Source organism: Carcharodon carcharias, chromosome 18 (assembly GCF_017639515.1).
Source record: "Carcharodon carcharias isolate sCarCar2 chromosome 18, sCarCar2.pri, whole genome shotgun sequence".
Lineage (NCBI taxonomy): Eukaryota > Metazoa > Chordata > Chondrichthyes > Lamniformes > Lamnidae > Carcharodon > Carcharodon carcharias.
In genome coordinates, this window is record NC_054484.1 from 105,489,212 (window position 1) to 105,510,460 (window position 21,249).

The window sequence follows — 21,249 nt, forward strand, 5'->3', positions numbered from 1 at the left end:
TTATTGTAAAGGGAATGGAATATAAAAGTAGGGATGTTTTGCATGCAAATTACTGGGCATTAGTGAGATCACATTTTTGGTCTCCGAAGCTTAGAGTAGTTTCACTCAACTAATTCCCAGGATAAGGGGGTTATGTTATGAGGAAAGGATAGACCTATACCTATTGAAGTTTAGAAGAATGAGAGATGACCTTATTGAAACATTAAAGATCCTAAGGGGGCTTGACAGATTGGATGCTGAAAGGATGTTTTTCTCTTGTGAGAGACTAAAACTAGGGGACACAGTTTAAATATAAAGGGTCTCCCATTTGAAACAGAAGTGAGGAGATTTTTTTTCCCTCAGTGGGAGATGAATCTGTAGAACTCTCTTCCCCAGAGAGTGGTAGTGGCAGGGTCATTGAATATTTTTAAGGCAGAGGTAGATAGATTCTTGACCAATGAGGGAGTCAAAGAATATTGGGGGTAGGCAATCAGATCAGCCAGATTTTATTGAATGACAGAGCAGGCTTGATGGGCCTAATGTTCGTATGTACAAATGGGCCAATGCTGATATTGTGCCCTTTGCTTCCAGATGATAATCCTACTCTTCCAAGGAATTGAGATATAATTACACACATCCAGATAAGTATCTCTAAACTCACTGTTTGGGGAAGTGGCCTAGTGCTGTTGGCATTCTTCCATCAAATTCTTCAGTGCAGCAGTCATGGAACTTGATTCATGCAGGACTGGGGCAAAAAAGTGCTGGTGTAACTGAGCCACATGGTTTCAGTTATCAACACCCATATGACAAGCATTCTGCCCAGGATGTTTACCACAACTCCGATTTCCTAATCAAGAACTGACTTGTGTTGAAGTTCAGCAACCTGTCATTAATAGTGGGAGTTGTGTGCTCATTGCTATGTTCAGGACAACAATTCTGTTTACTGCTCCTCAAGTGTAGGTACCATTAAAGCTGTTACTGATACAACATGAAAAGCATGATAAAAGCCAAATAGATTATTGCTTTTTTATCACATTTCCTACATTACAACAGTGACTACACTTCAAAATACTTCATTGGCTGTATAGTGCTATGTGACATTCTGAGGTTGAGCAAGGTGTTATATAAAAGCAAATCATTTTTTGTTTTTTCTTTCAATATCCAGGGTGAAGGTTCATGCCAACAATGCCCTAGCCTCTGTTTAAAGACATCCCATGGGCTTTTATCAGGGTTAACTTTGGATTGCTCCTCCAATTGGCTTGCTTTGTGTCTCAGTGGCTTACCCATGAATATTTCAAATTAGTCACTGATATAAGACCCTAGCTAATGCATAAGTTCCAGTTAAAGTGGAAACAAAACAAGTGGAATGACATAAAGACTGCACACTATTGGCCATGATCCAATCACTTGCCTCTGAGTAACTGTCTAAAGGTAATTACGTTGATGTTTATTAAAATTTCCCTGGAAGCACTACCAGAATTAGCACAGCGCAAAACTATGAGGACACCAAAGACACTGAAGATAACAGCTGCAATTGTCGATGACATGAGAATTCTTTCTGCATCGCTTGTAAGTCTAAAAAGCAGGGCTTTGTTATTCCCTCAATAATGTTCCTATGTTAGAATAAATACCAATGTTAAAGCTTAACTAAATTCATGTTCACAATTTGAAAGTGGTTGGGAGTTACTTGGGGATTCTTTCCTTTTATTTTCAAGCAGCATAAATATGACGAATGTTGACAGAAGGAGAGGAAGAGAATGGATGAAAAAGGGCAGGTGGGAGCTATATTGGGCTGACCAATGGAAAGTAACATAGCCAGATGACAACATGGTATCAAATTAATATTCACCCGGACAGTCCCTTCAGGGATTGTATAACTTCATAACATTCTAATTCCATGTGGAGCAGAGGAAAGGAGTTAATTGGAACTTGGGATAAATGTAATGATAAGTTTTTTTTATGTTTGTCAGTACGAAATTAAACAAAACCCTATGCTTAAAGTTGATGACGATTTGCACTGTGGTGTTTTGCAGTACAACAAATTACACCCATTGGATTCTCTATAATATTCTCTCTCGCTGTGCATATGCTCTTCATGCTAAACCTGGACTGATGTGGAAGGATGGAGTGCAGTTTAAAGGCTGTACACTGTGCCCGGTTGGTTAATAGTAAATAAAAACAGTCACAGTGAAAAATAGGCTTCCCATTGGCTACAAGCCAGTCTTGCTCTGCTGGCAAAGACCAATTTCATCCAGAGGGTGTCCTGCCGCTGGGAAACAGAAGCGTGGCTTCTCCACGATTAAGAAGTATGGCCACAATATTCCCTACCACAATGGGCAAGATTAAAATCCACCCAATGAGTCCTCAAAAGAGGTGATTCATTCTGAGGGTACACTCATAGGATTCTAGCTTACCATGGGTCAGCTCAGAAACTTACACATCAGTAGGTCCAGTTGGACAGTTAGTTGGATTTTCACCTGGTGACTCATAGTTCACAATTGAGCACAAGTAGAAAGTGGTGGCAGTGACTGCAGTGCAGCCCTCTCTAATCTCTGTTCTGCTGGACAGAGATACTGAATCCCAGGGTCCATTGATGGAAAGGATTATCATTGGGCAGCAGCAGAAAGTCTCTGATATACAGCATGCCTTCCACACACACTGTCTCCTATTGCAAAGAGAATGGAGCAGTCCAGTTCAAGGATGAATGAGTTGATGTCACTGGGCATGGGGAGAATGTCTTGTGCCATGGATAGATTGGCTTTCTTTGTGAAACATCAATCGCTGCAATCAAATGAGTTGGCAGAGGGCTTGAATGTAGCCGTGCAAACTCTGGATGGCAACATGTCTGGTGCCTTAATAAGGCTGAGAGATACTTTACAGTTTGTCATAGATCTACACCATGCTACTCTCCAGCAAACTGGAAGGAATGCAATGTAGTTGACCCATGAGAGGGATGATTGCAAAAAGGGAACTGGAAGTGGGAACTCCACTCAGTACATTCCTACTTCTCACCCATTGCAACCCCTGGTCCACTCCCCACCCCCAAAATCAGTACTCAGTGCCCAACATGTTACCTTGTGTCCAAATGGGCAAGTCTGACCCTGCACAGGCACAGATGTGGCAGTCCCTGGCAGGGCCCCAATGAGTTCCAGAGTTATTGGCCTTGAGCATCTCAGCAGTCAGAGCAGGGAGATGAGCAGTCTGTCTCGACCTTTGCTGAAGCCACAGTGGTTGCATCAGATAAAGACAGGAAGGGAAAAGCTTTGCAGTTCACTAAATGTAAGCACATAGGGGTTTGAGAGATTAATTTTCTGTTGTTTACTGGAATCATATTAAAATGTATTACTTTGCAACACTTTCCCCTCTCGTTTATTCCTGGTTGCTGGGTGGCAACTCACTTTTTTCAGTTGCTTGTTGATGATTGGGAAGACCAATAATAGCACCAATGGGGGCATAGGCAATTGGTGGTAATCGGTATAAGACTGGTTTGTATCAATGGGATTGGGGGATGAGGGAAAGTGGCCATTGCATGGGATTGTTACATTTATCCAATGAGAGTGCCTAATTGAACCTTTCAGACATAAAGGGATCCCTGGAATCCTGGACAATGGTGTAAGGATCAGGTGGACTATTGGGGCACTACCTTTATCCTCCGCTTTCTCCTCTTCTTCACTGGAATCGCTCACTGACAATGTGTGCTAAGCAACATATTCGTCCGGCAGCTTCAATCCTCACTGCTGTATAATGTTTTGCAGAATGCAAGGCACCTAACCAACAATGCAGAAAATATTTCCTGTCCACAAAATGTAGGGCAAATTCAACCTAGCCAATTACCGCCCCATCAGTCTACTCTCAATCATCAGCAAAGTGACGGAAGATGTCATTAGTATAGTGCTAGCAAGCAGTACTTACTCAGCAATAACCTGTGCACGGATGCTCAGTTTGGGTTCTTCCAGAGCCATTGAGCTCCAGACCTCATTATTGCCTTGACCCAAACATATACAAAAGAGCTGAATTAAAGAGATGGAGTGAAGGCTACTGCCCTTAACTTCAAGGTAGCATTTAACTGAGTGTGGCATCAAGGAGTCTGAACAAAATTGAAGTCAATGTAAATCGAGGAGGAAACTTTCCACTGGTTGCTGTCCTACCCAGTACAAAGTAAGGCTGTTTTGTTTCCGAAGGCCAATCATCTCAGCCTCATTTCTGCTGCTGATGGTTATTTTGCACCTTGTCTGAAGCCCATTTTAAGGCAGCCATAGCTTCACCCATCCTGATGTTCTGAATCAAAAGCAGAAAGTGCTGGAAAAACTCAGCAGACCTAGCAGCAACTGTAGAGCGAGAAACAGAGATAATGTTTCGAGTCTGTATGACTCTTCTTCAGAGGTCATCCGGACTCAAAACGTTAATCCTGTTTTTCTCTCTCCACAGATGCTGCCAGACCTGTTGAGTTTTTCCAGCATTTCCTATTTTTGTTTCCGATTTCCAGCATCTGCAGTATTTTGCTTTTATCTGATGTTCTGAATGTTGGTCATGTCTCTAAAGTATATCATTTAACCTTTGAGAACAAGTAGTCTCACTAAACCCTTTTCCAGTGGGTGAGAAGTGAGAAAGCAGCTTTGAGCACTGAGCCTTTGTTGATTTCCATATTTGTGCCTTTTAGTTAGGCCCATGAATTGTAATACAATCTTCTCACTTTCCTTTCAGTGATGACTGTTAGGAAGTCCGGGAACACATGCATTTTTGTTCAGTTGAAACACTGGTGTAAGTTTAGTTAAAATAGCTTCATTCAAACATTAGAAGGAGTAACCCTCTCTCTGGGGGATTTATGCACACATATTCAAACATGGCTGAGTTCAACACTGTACATTGGAGCCAGCTTCTTGTTGCACTTCCATTTTTGACAAATTTAACCACCATCGCGAATCCCAACCCAACTGCCCTTGTTAAAATTGTCCCCAGGGTGTCCATAACTGAGTGGAGCACTTGAGATTGGATCTACCCAAGGCTCTATACAACCGAGGCATCATTTCTCACTTTACCATTCAAGTCCCCTTGAGATAAAAAGACCAGCCTTTAACCTTTTTGGTTGCCTGTGCGTTAACTTTTAGCAAAGTGTTCACGGACATCCAAATCACTTAGCTCCTTCATAGTTCTGAGTCTCTTAACACTAACATTTTGGATCTGATCTCTACCACAGTGAATGCGCCAAGTTTAATTTAATGCTGCCACTGGCTGTAAGAGACCTGTGAGCTGGGAGCTGGCAATGACAGGTAAATCCAAAGAAACATCAATTTAAAATTGCTAGTGTACATGGAGGGGTTTGATATACTTACCTCCTGGCACTTGCTCCATAAAGATCTTGATGTAGCCATCTTCAGAAACTGAACCAAGGTACTGGACAACATTACGGTGTTTAAGGTACTTGTATACGGCAATCTCTTCATGAAGGGGTTGGGAGTGCCTGGGAGTAAAAAAAACAACTAATTACTAAAGATTAAGTGGCTAGAATCTTTACTCAATCATTAATATGCACTATATTTATAGGGAATTTTATGATCAATACTTCTGCATTTTTGCACCAAGTATCAGCATCAAACACTTTCAGATCAGGTTGAGCACAAGTTCAATACAGGCTTAAATTATTTCCTTTTGAATGTATCTTTTGTAACACTCATACGACAGGTTGATTTCCCAATTCAGCAGGAATCCCACTGGACTGGTAGCAATACAGGTGCTGAGTCATCCCACTTCCCGGTGACCACTGGAATTCTATGGTTCAGGCTAAGTTATTTGTTGGTGGACTCCCCCACTTTTACTGGGATTGGAAGGGAGAAGAAACTCAGGTTGCCAGTAACCCCAGCTGAAGAAGCAAAGGTTTACATTTTTCTTGATCTCTCACTTTTCATTGCGGCCCATTCATTTTTAAATCCTCCAACAGCACCTTAGCAACTTCAGTTGTAACAATCCCATACATACCTGAGGCCCAGTAATGCTAAAGCCTTAATGACCGGACATTTGTCAGATGTCGTACTTCCATCATTGACGTCACTTTGAATATAGTTGGCCAAATTTACATGGACGTATCCAATGCCTGCTGATATTTTTGACAGGGAGTCTTAAAGTGGCAGTGGATTTTTGGGAGACAACGTGATGGCTCTGCACTCCCCTCCAAATCCCAGTTATGCCAGTTGTGAGGAAATTAGCCTCTATAAGTTTATTGTCAGTGCCCAGCTCAGTAACAGCGCAAAAGAGGTTGGTTGTGTGCCTGAAATTAGCTGATAACTTGTGCCATAATAACAATGATGCAACAAAAGCTTATGTCATTACAAGTGGTGCCAGGCTTTGAAGGAATTTATGGCATGTGGCTCAGACCATTACTTATGGCAAATCAAAATTCCCAGGGCCACCCTGCACTGGTCCATTGTGAAAACTGTCAAAAACAAAAGCACCATTAGATGTCAGTTGTGACTCAGTGATACCATGGCAGATGGTGAAATTTGAATTCAATAAAAATCTGGAATTAAAAGTCTGATGATGACTATGAAACCATTGTCGATTGTTGTAAAATCCCATCTGGTTCACTTTAGGGAAGGAAATTTGCTGTCCTTACTTGGTCTGGCTTACATGTGACTCCAGACCCACAGCAATGTGGTTGACTCTTAAATGCCCTCTGAACAAGGGCAATTAGGGATGGGCAATAAATGCTGGACTAACTGGTGATGCCCACATCACATGAACGAATAAATAAATACCAATCATGTCTCGGAGCCAGATTGTGAGTTTAAGTCCTGCTATAGACACCTGAGCATAAAATCTCTGTCGAGATTCCAGTGCAGTACTGAGGGAATGCTGCACTCTCAGAGAATCTGTCTTTTGGATTATACGCTAAACCGCAGCCCCATCTGACCTCTCAGGCAGAAGTAAAAAATCCCATGCTGTTTAAAGAGAAGGAGAGCTGTTCCTGGTGTATTGGTCAACATTTATCACTCAAGCCACACCTAAAAACAGATTAACTGGTCATAAACATCCTGCTTTTCATAGAGTCTTGCCGTTTGCAAGATGGCTGCTGCATTTTCTAGGTTATAACAGTGATTATATTCCAAAACTACTTCACGGCTGTAAAGCATTTTGCTATGTTGGGAAAAAAGCAATATAATACATGTCTTTCTTATTTTTAACCGCTTTCATAGTTCTGCTTCCCCTTCTATTAAATCAAAATTAATGTCCAATTTGTGTGATTAACATTGCTTTGATGGCTGCTGATAGACTCAAGCAGAACGATTCTGGGTGACCTGGCAGTCGCACGATTTATTGCTCCAAGGTTGATTTCCCATTAGCACAGATGTCTTTTTACTGAGCTTTGGAGATTTATTTAGCTAATGAATAAATAATTGACTTTCAGATGTACTATAAAGTTTCCTGTTAAATGGAATTGTATTATTGATAGCCAATTTAACGTTTGTACCCATTTACTAATCTCTGGCTCCTTGGCAGTGTCACTTTCTGGCTTTAACAGAGAGTATCGATCAAAATAAGCATTGCTTTTGGCATTCAAATATTTGCAATTCCACAGTAATTGGGTGTTGCATCAAGTCATTTTTTATTGAGGGAATGATAGAATGATCCAATAGTGAATTTGGCCATTCAGTCCATTGTTCCTGTGCCAGAATAAATGTGAGTGTTTCTGAAGAAAAGAAATGTCAAAACTTTTTGACATGCTGGCACTTAACTGTCAGTTTCCATCAACTGGTGCATTCTCCATGGCATTACCTCTACTAGAGTCCACTTGCCAACAAATCAGCAGTTTATTATACAGTAAAAATAGATGTTTCCTCTTATATTGGTATTCTTGTGAAGTGTCCTGGTGAATGCAAGGTGAAAAACTTTGACATGTTTCTTTTTTCACCACCATTCAAGTTCTGTACTCCCAAACGGCTAAATGTGAGTTTGACGAATTTAAAGGGTGATGCCTAAAATTGGAGATTATATGGCTCCACCTGCTTGGAATCTAAAGACAGGGATATCTGAGAAACGAATTATTAAATGATTACTTCCTACAGATCTTGCGTTGAGTTTTTCCATATACTTCTAGTTTTGTTTCTCTGCAAACCAGAGGGTGGGTACTTTAACAAGAATACGCTGAAAATTTAAAAGCCTTTGATGAGCTTAGGTGTTGCCACTGGTCAAAATCTGTGTTTTTATTAAGAAGAACAAAATGTGCATGAATAATGCAATGTTGTTCATGTGATCGTAATTGAGAGCAAGCCTTTCCCAAGGCCTGGCTGAATTGCTTCCGCATCTAAATCACAGCTCCATGCTGTGATGTATTCTGCCACAAGGGCTCCCACCCATATTGAGGATGGTGGCCTTCCCCCAAGAGTGGCCAGCCAATCGGAGAGCTGGCAACTCGGAAGCCCCAGCAGCATCTTCACTAGTCACTGCTAGACTAGTGAAGGACTGCACCTAGAGGATGGGGAGGCATAGATGCCCTCAAAGTCAGGTAAGAGGTGACTGGGAGCTCTAGGGCAAGTAGACAGGCTCTGGTGAGGGGTTCGGGTGGCACTGTTGCCATGGGGCACCTCCCAGGCCATCTCCAAACGGCTGGTAAAATTCAGCCCTGGATTTTTGTGCAAAACCCAACGCAACTGTCCTGAGCTTATCAGAGTTCGCATTTACCACAAATGATTGAAAGCCTTCCCAAGGTAGAAAAAGAACACAAAGGGCTCGTTTTTCATTCTCAATGTGAGTAGTGGAAGTTGGGAAATTTCCTGACTCGGTCCACTCAGCTTGAGAGAAAGTGCTTGCAAAGGCGAGATTTTCATTCTGTGGGGTGGGAGGAGGTAACATTTTTCTTATTTGCTCACGGAATGTGGGCTTCGCTGGCTAGGCCAGCATTTATTGCCCTTCCTTAATTGTCCTTGAGAAGGTGGTGATGAGCTGCCTTCTTGAACTGCTGCAATCCATGTGGTGTAGGTACACCCACAGTGCTGTTAGGGAGGGAGTTCCAGGATTTTGACCCAGCGACAGTGAAGGAACGGCGATATATTTCCAAGTCAGGATGGTGAGTGACTTGGAGGGGAACTTCCAGGTGGTGGTGTTGCCATCTATCTGCTGACCTTGTCCTTCTAGATGGTTGTGGTTGTGGATTTGGAAGATGTTGTCTAAGGAGTCTTTGTGAGTTCCTGCAATGTAGGTGGTACACACTGCTACAACTGTGCATCGGTAGTAAAGGGAATGAATATTTGTGGATGGGGTGCCAATCAAGCGGGCTGCTTTGTCCTGGATGGTGTCCAGTTTCTTGAGTGTTGTTGGAGCTGCACTCATCCAGGCAAGTGGGGAGTATTCCAACACACTCCCCACTTCTGACCTTATGATGGAAGGAAGGTCATTGATGAAGCAGCTGAAGATGGCTGAGCCGAGGACACTACCCTGAGGAGCTCCTACAGTGATGTCTGGCAGCTGACTGACCTCCAACAACCACAACCATCTTCCATTGTGCTAGGTTTGACTCCAACCAGTGGAGAGTTTTCCCCGATTCCCACTTACTCCAGTTTTGCTAGGGCTCCTTGATGCTACACTTGGTCAAATGCTGCCTTGATGTCAAGGGCAGTTACTCTCACCTCACCTCCGGAGTTCAGCTCTTTTGTCCATGTTTGAACTAAGGCTGTAATGAGGTCAGGAGCTGAGTGGCCCTGGCAGAACACAAACTGGGCATCAGCGAGCAGGTTATTGCTAAGCAAGTGCTGCTTGATAGCACTGTTGATGACCCCTTCCATTACTTTACTGATGATCGAGAGTAGACAGATGGGACGATAATTGGTGGGACTGGATTTGTCCTGCTTTTTGTGGACAGGAAATGCCTGGGCAATTTCCCACATAGCTGGGTAGATGCCAGTGTTGTAGCTGTGCTGGAACAGCTTGGCTAGAGGCGCAACAAGTTCTGAAGCACAAGTTTTCAGTACTATTACCAGAATATTGTCAGGGCCCATAACTATTCTGTGCCATCAGCCATTTCTTGATGTCATGTGGAGTGAATCGAATTGGCTGAAGACTGGCATCTGTGACGCTGGGGACCTCCAGAGGAGGCCGAGATGGATCATCCACTCGGCACTTCCAGCTGAAGATTCAGCCTTATTTTTTGCACTGATGTGCTGGGCTCCCCCATCATTGAAGATAGGGATACTTGTGGAGCTTCCTCCTCCAGTGAGTTGTTTAATTATCCACCACCAATCACGACTGGATGTAGCAGGACTGCAGAGCTTAGATCTGATCCATTGATTGAGGAGAGGTGTTGAAGCAGATGGAGATGTGAGGGTGTGTGTGTGAGAGAGTGAGTGGTGATGTCCCTTGAGCTGGCAGTGAGTGAGATGCCAGTGAATGTATGATGGGCTGGTGAGTGTGTGAGTTTAGACTGATGAGATGGTTGACTTAACCTGGCGGCACGGATGAAATCATTCATTCTTTTTCTGCACTGGATGGCCGACCTCTTGTGTGCAGTGTTGGCACTGACCACCGCTGCCACTGCATCCCAAGCTGGAGTGGTGAGACTGATGGGCCTCCTGCAGCCAGGATTGGGATGGGGGATATCACGGTGGGTCTCCACAGCATCCAAAAGGCATCTCAGGGATGCGTCACTGCATCGGGGGGGGGCTGCTCTCTTCTTGGCTTTTGGGGCCTTGTCTTCACTGGAGTGTTCCTGGGCTGCAAGCGTTGAGAACTGTGTATACGGCTGCAGTTCAAATATGGCACCCTGAGTGAGGGAACGACAAAGCAACAGCGTGACGGGTAATTTGGAGGCTGCCTGCCAGTGCAATGGGGTGTTTCCTGTAATTTATGAGACAGGAAGGGGACAATACGATACCCACCATTTCCACCAGCCGATAAAACGTTTATCATGCCTGCTGCCGCACTTACTGTAATTCTGGGATGATTTTGCCCCTTGAGGTTTTGTGGTCATTAGCCCTGAAATATCTATGCAAAGGGATATGCAGCAAGTTTCATTTGCCACCATTTAATATCTGTTTTGTCCCAGGGAGACTAAGCCAGAGTTATTCAACACTCACCTGCTAACTTTCTCTGGGACTTCTTTGATTGCTATTCTCACTTGATTGCTGAGATCCCGTCCAGCATAGACCACTCCATATGTGCCTCTACCTAACACCACCCTTTCTTCAGTCTCTTCATAGTCATACTCATACTGCAAGGGAAGAGAAGGGAAAACACAATTAGCCTTCAGTGGTAAGCTGGCATTGTGAGTTCAATTCCCACTCCAAAAACTTGAGCGCAAAATCCAGTCTGACAATCCCGTGCAGTACAGAGTGAATGCTGCACTGTAGTAGGTGCTGCCTTTCAGAGCAGACAGTAGGCTTGAGGCTGAATGCCAGGAGAAAGCAAGTAGTTGTCCTGGTTTCTCAGGTTGATATAAAAGATCCCATGGCACAATTCAAAGAAGATCAGGGCAGTTCTACGAGACGTCTTGGCCAATATCACTAAAACAGGTTATTTGATTATTATCACATTGCTGTTTCTGCAAACTTGTTTTTGCATAAATTGGCTGCCATGGTTCCTATATTACAACAATGATTCCTTTTTTAAAAAGTACTTCATTCACCATAAAACACTTTGGGACACCTTGAGGTTGTGAAAGACATTCCATAAAGGCAACTTTTTCATTCTTTAATAGAAATATTTTCCAAAAATATGAAAAGATCAGACTTTTGGCTCTGCAAATCCATGGGTCCTTAATTCTAATCAACATGCTGACTTCATTCTGCTGGGAACCTCTATGGTCATCTAAATATCTGAGGTCAGAGTTCGGGGGTTGGAGTTGGGAAAGATTCCCAGATTTCTGTCTGACAGGTGGGAGAGAGCACCATTGTGAAGACTAGCCATTCAATACAACTGCAGCAGCTCCCACCAAAACCACAAAGTTCCAAAGATCCATCTTTGAAGGAAGCCAATCGTGGTCATAAGGAGATCTGTGGAAGTTGGAATCTCAGGCCAGGAGAATCTCGCCAGGAGAGGGGTGATGTCATATCCATTGCCTGAGGCCGAGCTAACTGCCTGTCTTCTCCTCGCAGACCAGCCACTGGAACAACCCAAGCCAGAGTCAGGGAGGCTTGAAACTTGGGGGATTTCTCCCCGGTATGCGGGGTCCTTTTTGTCTTATTCACTGGATGTGGGCGTCACTGGCAAGGCCAGCATTTGTTGCCCATTCCTAATTGAGCTGAGTGGCTTGCTAGTCCATTTCAGAGGGCAGCTAAGGGTCAACCACATTGTTGTGGGGCTGGAGTCATCTGTACTAGTGAACCAGATGAGCTCTTACCTCAATTGATGATCGTTTCATGGTCACCATTAGTGAGACTAGCTTTATATCCCAGGTTTCTTAACTGAATTCAAATTCCACCAGCTGAACCCATGTCCCCAGAGTGTTACCCTGGGCCTCTGGATTGCTAGTGCAGTGGTATTTCCAATATGCCAATGCCTCCCCTTTAGAATGGATGGAAGTTCCACCACCAACAGAACCTTCAGTAAACTAGCAATTCAGGCTAGCGTCTGCAGCCCAGCCTAACATGCAGGCCTCCAGGCACTGTTCCAGCCAGCCTTCACTCAGAAAATACGAGTCTTTTGACAAAGGACAGAATGCAAACCAGTTGTCTATTAGCAGCTGTACAGCGGCCACAAGTTTATTTAAATGTGCTGGGGTAGAATCTTTCCTTTGTCAGGAGCAGGCAGCAGGTGGGAGCAGCATGAAACAGAACGCCGCCCGTGTTCGGATCCCGATCAAGGCCCGCCCAGCGTGAAATGCCGCTCTGTCCTGGGTGGAAAGGGCCGAGCCGGGGGTAGGGGGAGAGGGGGTGCGGGTCTGTCGCTGTCTGCTGCTGTAACAATGGAGTCGAGTGGGCGGCTGCAAATGCCAGGCGGGAGGGCAGGTCGGGTGGGGTGGTCGGCGCCCCTCTTCTCGGACGAGTGCCTCGCTGGGGCCCTGGAGGAGGTGGCTGGTAGGAGGGACAGCCTTGCCTCCCGGGATGGGTGGAGGAGGCCACTGCACCTCACCAAGAGGACACGGGAGGAGGTGGCAGCCCTGGTTAGCAGCCATGATTTGGTGTGGAGCACATGGGTGCAGTGCCAGGAGTGCTTCAGTGAAGGGTGAGTACCATGTTGGCATGGATCAGTGTGCAGATATATTAAGGTGTGGCTGTCCCCTTCCCCCCATGGACATTGGTGGGGGGTGGGGGGTGGTGCTGGAGTCTAAGTGCCAAATGTTAATGACACCGGAGCTGGCCAAGGGGCTGAGACCTGACTGCTCGGACTGAGTGCCTTGTGGCTCAAGGGCCATGACTCAGGTGAGGTGATCCACAGCTGGGGTTGGCCAGGCTGCTATGGCGCTGCAGGTAGGGAGTGGACTCATCCACGCTCCTCTGTCCTTTCAGGAGAAGATGAGCCATCACCAAACTGAGAGGTCACGTGCAGGCAGAGACCTGGCCAGCCTGCTGCTGCTCTTCCAATTCAAGCAGGACACCCTAGAGCTGGAGAGCTGGCACTCTCCCCTTGCAACCAGGTGTGGAGAGGCTGGGGGGGGGGGGGGTGCCAGACGAACGTAAGAGTGCAGTGTAGAGGTGAGACTTTTGGATTGTGCAACCATTCTAATGTAGTCTCCACATTGGTGGGAGCCTCAAACCTGGAGGCCCCACTGATCACTGAAAGACGATAGGACCATGATGCAGATCTCCATTGACTGACCAGGGTGCCTGGCGTTGCACAGTGACAGTGTGATGACTTTAACTAATGACATGTCCTTCTTCTCCCTTTTAGGTTCACCAGCAGGTGTCCGATCTGCAGACCTCGAAGGGCCACCCTTGAGGACCACCGGGCATCACTTGCATGTGCACCATACCTGCTCTCGGAAGGAGGCACCAGCGCAGATACCAGCAGCTCAGTGGGCATTAGAGTGGCGGCTGGTATCTTGGTGCACAGCGGTGAGAGCACTTCACACTTGCTTGAGGTACAGGTGGAAGCAGAGAGTGCCCAGGGTGCCAACAGTCGGAGGGATGCTAGGGACCAGGACGATGCTCAGTTGAAGGCTGATGATAAGCCACTGGAGTTGTCTATTAGACGGAAGATGTTGGGTGTTGAGTGGGATGTGTGGGAGGATCTGGCGGAGATCCATGAGGGTTGGCATGACATGGTCTCCATGATGGAGGAGTCCATGCGGCGAGTGAGCACTGCGTTGACCATCATGGGTGAGTGCACTGCCTCTTCCATTGAGAGAGTAGCAACTTTCATGGAGAGGCAGCTCCAGGGACAGAATGAGGGGTTCCTGGGGTTCCATTCGGACCTGCAAGCCCTCACACAGGCACGGATCTCATGTGGTCAGTGTCCATGTGGAAGATGGATGAGGTACCCAGCTAGGTGCCCGTCCATCGATGGTGTAGAGGGAGGTCCAGAGTGACCTCACATTGGTGCATGAGCTGCTTGTCGATTCTGCAGACTCTTCTCAGGGAGCTCCAGGTCATGGCAGCAGCTCCTCCGCCCCTCTGCCAGTGACTGGGGCATCTGATGAGGCTGCAACGACTGGGGAGATGCCAGCCATGGCACTGACCGCTCCCTCCCAGACAGGGCCAGCATTGGCTCCACTGGCCAGTGGACAACTGCCAAGGTCATCAAGGCCAACAAGACAGCAGAGTCAGCAGGCTGTCTCCAACGCCGGTTCCAGCGAGGGGGGAATACCTGGATGTCGCACTCGTAAACGTAAGTTAATGGCACCATGAGCACAAGAGGGACAGGTCACGGGTGATTTTATCTTAATTTATGTTTACTTTATCTATCCTGGTCCGGGATGAAGACCAGAGAAGTCTATGTAAATAGTTTGGAATTGTCCACATGAGATAAATTTTGTTTTTGTTATCATTGCCTGATTATACTTCACCTTTTTATTTTATTCGTGCGGGGAACTCCAGGGTGTAATGCTGGACTTAAGTGATCCTGAACATTATTGCACAGGCACTGAGTGTTCTTTGTGTTCAAATGAAAGGGTCATTTCAGACACCTGGAATGGAGGCGGCAGCCTTGGCATGTGTTTGTCGCTGATCTTTGCCAGCCTGGCTGAAGGAGTGTTGGATCAAGTCACCCCTGGTGTCCCCTGCCTCCCTGCAGGTTACAGAGGTCTAGCTCCACACCCTCAGTGTTCTCCTCACTGTACTCCTCTCTGACTCACTACCGGACTCATCATGTGCTCTGTGCAGCTGCGTCAAGACCCCCTTCCTCCAGTGGGTCTCCCCTTGCTAGTGCCAGATTGTGGAGTGCGCAGCATGCAACTACGATCAGTGACACCCTCTCTGGGGGGTATTGTAGTGCTCCCCCTGAACAGTCCAGGCATAGGAAGCGCATCTTGAGAAGACCTATGGTCCTCTCTACCACAGTCTTTGTGGAGGCGTGGCTCCTATTGTAATGCTTCTCTGACTCTGTTCTTGGGTGACGGAGAGGTGTCATGAGCCACTCTTCAATGGATAGCCCTTGTCACCCAGCAGCCATCCACTCAGTCAGTCTGGAGCACTGAAGAGTCTAGGCAGCTGGGAGTGTCTCAGGATATAAGCGTCATGGGAGCTGCCTGGGTACCTTGCACAGACTTGTAGAATCAGCATCCTGTGGTCACACACTATCTGCACGTTCATGGAGTGGAAGCCCTTCCTGTTGATGAAGGCACCGGGCTCACCTGCTGGTGCCTTGATGGCCACATGTGTACAGTCTATAGAACCCTGGACACGGGGGAAGCCAGCAATGGCCGCGAAGCCTCTGGCTCACTGTGTCTGACTTGGCTGGTCCCAGTGGAAGTGGATGAAGGTCAATACCCGTCTGAACAGAGCGTCTGTAACCTGCTTGACACAAGTGTGGACAGCTGATTTGGAGACACCACAAAGATCACCCACCGACCCCTGGAAGGAGCCAGAGGTATAGAAGTGGAGGGCAACTGTGACCTTCAGAGCTGCTGGCATGGGGTGTCCACCCACACAGTTAGGGGAGATCTCAGGGCCAATCATCTGACAGATGGAAGTCACAGTCTCCCTTAAGAGACGGAGCCTCCTTCGGCCTTGCACCTCGGACATATTGATGTAGCTGCATTGGTGTCTGTAAACCCTGGCAGCAGGATAGTGGCGTCTTCTGTGGCCCCTAACGCCTTGGACTACTGACCCTGCACTTCTTATGCCTGCGCCTCTCCTCCCACAGGTCACTCCCCTGAAAGCTGCACTGGGACACGTGGCCTCCTCTCCCTTCTGCCCCTCTCTTCCTCCTCAGAGGAGGTGCCACCAGTGGAGACCACAATCCCCATTACCAGGGTAAGGGAAGGCTGTCTGATACCTGGAAGGGTGCACGCAGTCTGAATCCTCCAGAGGCCAAGGAGACAGCAATGAGTCCTGAAATGAGGCCTGGAAATGCTAACAATGGAGCCCCGAAGAGAGATGAAGCTGCCAAGTACTAATGAGCAACCAGCAGCAAACTATCTCCAAAGCTCCTCACTACTCACACTGGCAATGCTGCTGACCTTTCTTATCCCGCCCTTGGACGAGGTTTGTGAAAATGTCGGCTGCCCGCCTGCCCGATTTACCTGTGCAACGAGCAGAAAATCGCACGGGCAAGGAAAAATCACAGTCAGTTGAGGACCTTAAGTGGCCTGTTAATTAATGGCAGGCACCTCTCTGGCACCCGCGCGTGCCCACCAAGTGAAACATCAGGCGAGCGCGCGATGACGTGGGACGCTCAGCCGACATCATCGCCTACCATCTTACTCCCGCTCGGGTCGGGTGGGTGCCTGACCGTGGCACAAAAAATTATTTCCATGGGGACAACATTGATCATCAGCAGAAACACAAAGTGGGCGATAGCGAAAGCAGTGGAAACTTTACACCATACCTGATTTTCTTTTCTTTTCACGCTGAAGACTAAACTCACCTCAGGTGGCCATAGTTAAAGTGAACTACTTTGTTTCTAATTCCAGTCCCTACTGTACTCCCACGAAGCCTCAAGGAAAGGCCAAACAATGTCACCGTGCTGTCCTCTGTGTGACACAATCGCCTTGAAAATGCTCCATATGACTTGAGTGGCCAAATACTTAACATAAACACCTGAAACTCCTCACTACTATTTTAGGGGTAGGACTTGTAGTATAATGGTATCTGGCACAGCAAGGGTTAATGTGGGACTGGGAAACAGTACCACCCACTGTGTGATGTAAAGAGATATATGACCTGAGATTTGGGTCAGTTGTGGACTGGACAGAGACTTGTGTAGAAGCCAGTATGGAGTTAGCTCATAGCTTGGGCTATACCCTGTATATATGGACTTCATTAAGTGTTGTCAATAAACACTTAATGTTCAACCATACAAGACTCTGAACCTCTTTGTGAGGCCTACTGAACATGCAACAGACCTGTGAACAGAACCTCCCACAGAACCTTGCACAGAATTTTACAGAGATTCCTGGGCAGAACCTCGCACAAAACTGATGCATTTCAAGGAATCACCACAGACCCACAGTGCCACAGAGAACTGTTTATCATCATACCTCCAGTGTATCTCCATCAGTGTCACCCTCCAGTTCCCCGCTGCTGGCTGCTTCATCATTAATTTCCTTTACCAAGCGACAAAACCTGCAAGATGGTTACAAAAAGGATTCAGGGTCAGTGGCAGAGAATTTAAAAGCACCCAAGTTGGTGAAAATAGATAAAAAGCAGAGAGATCATGAAAATTTACAGGCATTCTGGTACACTCCCACTGTCACTCCAAAAAAAGGTTCAGGAAATTAGGAGGCTAGAACAGATGAATGTGTTGTTGGAAATATGAGTAGGGAGCAGTTCTGTAGACTTTTGGAAAATTGGGGCCAGGTTTGAGAAAGGTGGGAGCTGTACAAGCTGCAGTGGTTGCACCTCACCAGGTCCAGGACAAAATTCCCTGCGGGGCAGTTTGCTCATGATGATGAAGTAACTTGGCAGAAGGATAGGAATCAGAATGTAACATTAGAAAGGAAAAAGAAGATGCACAAGGGACTGGGAGGTGACAGAAAGCACTAGATTCAGAATTTGTTGTTTGGTTTTACAGAACTTGAGTATTGCTGAGAAAAGAGACATGTTGAAGCTTTTCATCCTGCACTCATCAGGACACTTGAGAAAAGTACCAATATAAAGGGGAAAACAGCAATTTTTACTGTGTGGGAGGAGAGCACTGATTGGTTGGCAAGTGGACTCTGATTAGTAGAGGCGTTGCCATGGAGAATGCATCAGAGGTTACAGAGTAAGAGGGAATACAACAAGGCTTAAATTGGGGCCAGGATTTTTACATCAGCATGCAGGGGTGGGCCCAGCATGCCGACATGTAAAATGACGCGCAGTGATGTTGAGCATGCGTCCTGACATCATCGCGCATCATTCAGATCTCTTGTTCAGCAGGCACACACTGGAGGCGGCTGTACGCTCGCCGAATTGTCAAAGGCCAGTTAAGGCCATTAGGAAACTCATTTGGATAATTAACAGCGCTGCCCGTCCAACCTTAAGGTTGGCGGGGGGTAGGCGAAGAGCACAAACGGCCTTCGCAATTTTCATGGAACCTCATCCACGGACGGGATGAGGTTTCATGAAGGTTTAATAATACCTATAAATATTTTTAGAACAATTCATAAACATGTCCCGGCTCATGCGACATTGTCACATGAGGAGACATGGTCTAAATTAGTTTTCACTTTCTTTATTAAACAACTTCAGTATGAACTTAATCTCCCTGAGGCAGCGCTGTGCCTCAGGGAGGTTTCTGTGTTCTTTGGCGGGCAGTCAGGACCTGCATGAAAGAGCCCAGGCCCCGACTCTCCTTCCTCACACTGCCCGCACAGGTGGTGCTGAGCACTACCGGCTGTACGTCACACTGGGTGGGCCAATTAAGGCCCGCCCACGTAAAATGGTGGCGTGGGGCCGATCGCGGGCGGCGATCGGCTCCGCACCCGCCCGCGCCCACTCCCAACCGGCCCACCCAACATGGGGAAAATTCTCCCTGGGTTTACAATGTTTATATGTGAATGCAAAAGCATGGTTTAAGGTTGCTCAGCTGCAGGTATAGATGGACACCAGGAAATTTGATGTTGCGGCAATAATGGAAGCTTGGCTCAAAAAAGGGCTGACTGGGTGCTTACTGTTCCTGGATATAAGATGGTCAAGAAGGTTAGGGAAGGAAAGAAAGGAAGAGGGGTGGCCTGGTGTATATTACAGTGCTGGAATAAAGGGTGTCCTGGAGGGGTCAAAGACAGAAACAACTTGGATAAAGCTCGAAACAATACAGCTTCCATTACACTACTGAATATATTCTCTAGGTACCAACTAGTGAGAAAAGTACAGAAGAACAAATTTTTAAGGAAATAAGGGAGAGATGCAAAAATGATATAGCTATAATTGGTGATTGTAATTATCCTAATAAAGACTGGGATAGTAAGTGTGTAAAGAATAGAGAGAGGAATATGTTTCTGAAGTGTTTTCAGGAGAATTTTCTTGATCAGTGTATTAATGGCCCGATGAGCAAGGAGGCGTTTCTGCATCGGATTCTGGGGAATGAGGTGGCTCAAGTGGATTAAGTGCCAGTGGGGGAACCTTTAGGTGACAGTGATCATAATATCATAAGGTTTAGGTTAGCCATGGAAAAGGACAAAGAATAAAATCCAGAGTAAAATTAATTAACTGGGAGAGGGCCAATTTCAGTGGGGGTGAGAACAGATCTGCCCCAGGCAAATTAAAATTGAAGATAGGCAGGAAAAGCTATAATGGAACAATAGTCTGCCTTTAAAGAGGAGATTGTTCAGCTTCACCTGAGGTACATTCCACAAGAGGGGAAGGTAAGACAAACAGAGTGGGAGCTCCCTGGATGAAGATTGAGACAAAGAGTAAGGTGAGACAGAAAAAAGCTGCCTATGTCAGATATCAGGGTGATAATGCAAGAAAACCAAGATAAATATAGAAAGTTCAGAGAAGTCAAAAAAGAATCGAAGAGAGAGTATGAGAAGAGGTTGGCAGCTAACATACTTGGGAAAGCAAACGTTTTCGATAGGCATATAAATAGCAAAAGGATAGTGAAAGGAGGGGTGGGGCTGATTAGGGGCCAAAAAGGCGATTTATGCTTGGAGGCAGAGGGCATAGCTGAGGTATGAAATGGATATGTTGCATCTGTCTTTACCAAGGAAGATGCTGCAAAATTCATAATGAAAGAAGAGGTCATTGAGGCATTGCATGGGCTAAAAGTTAATAAAGAGGAGATATTACAAAGGCCGGCTGTACTTAAAGATGATAAGTTGCCAGGGCCAGAAATTTAGTAAGATTCTGAGGAAAGTAAGGGTGGCAATTGTGCAGGCATTGCACAGTCCCTTAATTATAGGGGTGTTGCCAGGGGACTTTTTGCAAATATTACACCCTTGTTCATAAAGGGTGTATGGATAACCCCAGCAAATATGGTCCAGTCAGTTTAACCTCAGCGGTAAAGCTTTTAGAAACAATAATCCAGGGTAAAATTAACAGTCGCTTAGACAAACGTAGTTTAATTAGGGAAAGCCAGTGTGGGTTTGTTAAAAGGCAGATTGTGTTTAACTAACTTGATTGCATTTTTCGATGAGGTAACAGAGAGGTTGATGAGCCTAATGCAGTTGATGTGGCATATATAGATTTCCAAATGACATCTGATAAAGTGCCAAATAACAGGCTTGGCAGCAAAGTTAAACCTCATGGAATAAAAGGGACAGTGGCAGCATGGATACAAAGTTGGTTAGGTGAACAGGAAAAAGAGAGTTGTGGGGAAGGGTTGTTTTTTTGGACTGGAGGAAAGTATATGGTTGGATTCCCCAGGGATCAGTATTAGCTGCTTCTCTTGATCTATATTAATGAAATAGAGTTGAGTGTGCAGGGCACAAGTTCAAAATTTGTGGATGGCACACAATTTGGAAGCATTGTGAAATGTAAAGGTAGTGGTAGACTTGAAGAAAACATGGACAGGTTACCAAAGTGGGCAGAAACAGGGCAGATGAATTTTAATGCGGTGAAGTGTGAATTAATAGAGTTTGATAGGAAGGACAAGGAGAGACAATATAAATGATATAATTCTAAAGCGAGTGCAGGAGCAGGGGCTCCAATGGGTATGCATGCACAATTCATTGAGGGTCGCAGGGCAGGTTAAGAAAACGGGATCCTGGGCTTTATAATTAGAGTCATGGAATACAAAATCAAGGACATTATAGTGAACCTCAAC

The 21,249-nt window shown here is 46.0% G+C and overlaps 1 protein-coding gene across 1 annotated transcript in view; it reads right to left on the bottom strand.

Moving 5' to 3' along the window:
• map3k15 (mitogen-activated protein kinase kinase kinase 15) overlaps positions 1-21,249 on the bottom strand; it is a 175,424-nt gene that overhangs the window by 45,343 nt on the left and 108,832 nt on the right. The window contains exons 13-15 of the mRNA XM_041210936.1: positions 17,543-17,627; positions 11,043-11,176; positions 5,313-5,440 (exon numbers count right to left, since the gene is read on the bottom strand). Of these exons, the coding sequence (XP_041066870.1) occupies positions 5,313-5,440; positions 11,043-11,176; positions 17,543-17,627 (347 nt within the window). The remainder of the gene's footprint in view (positions 1-5,312; positions 5,441-11,042; positions 11,177-17,542; positions 17,628-21,249) is intronic.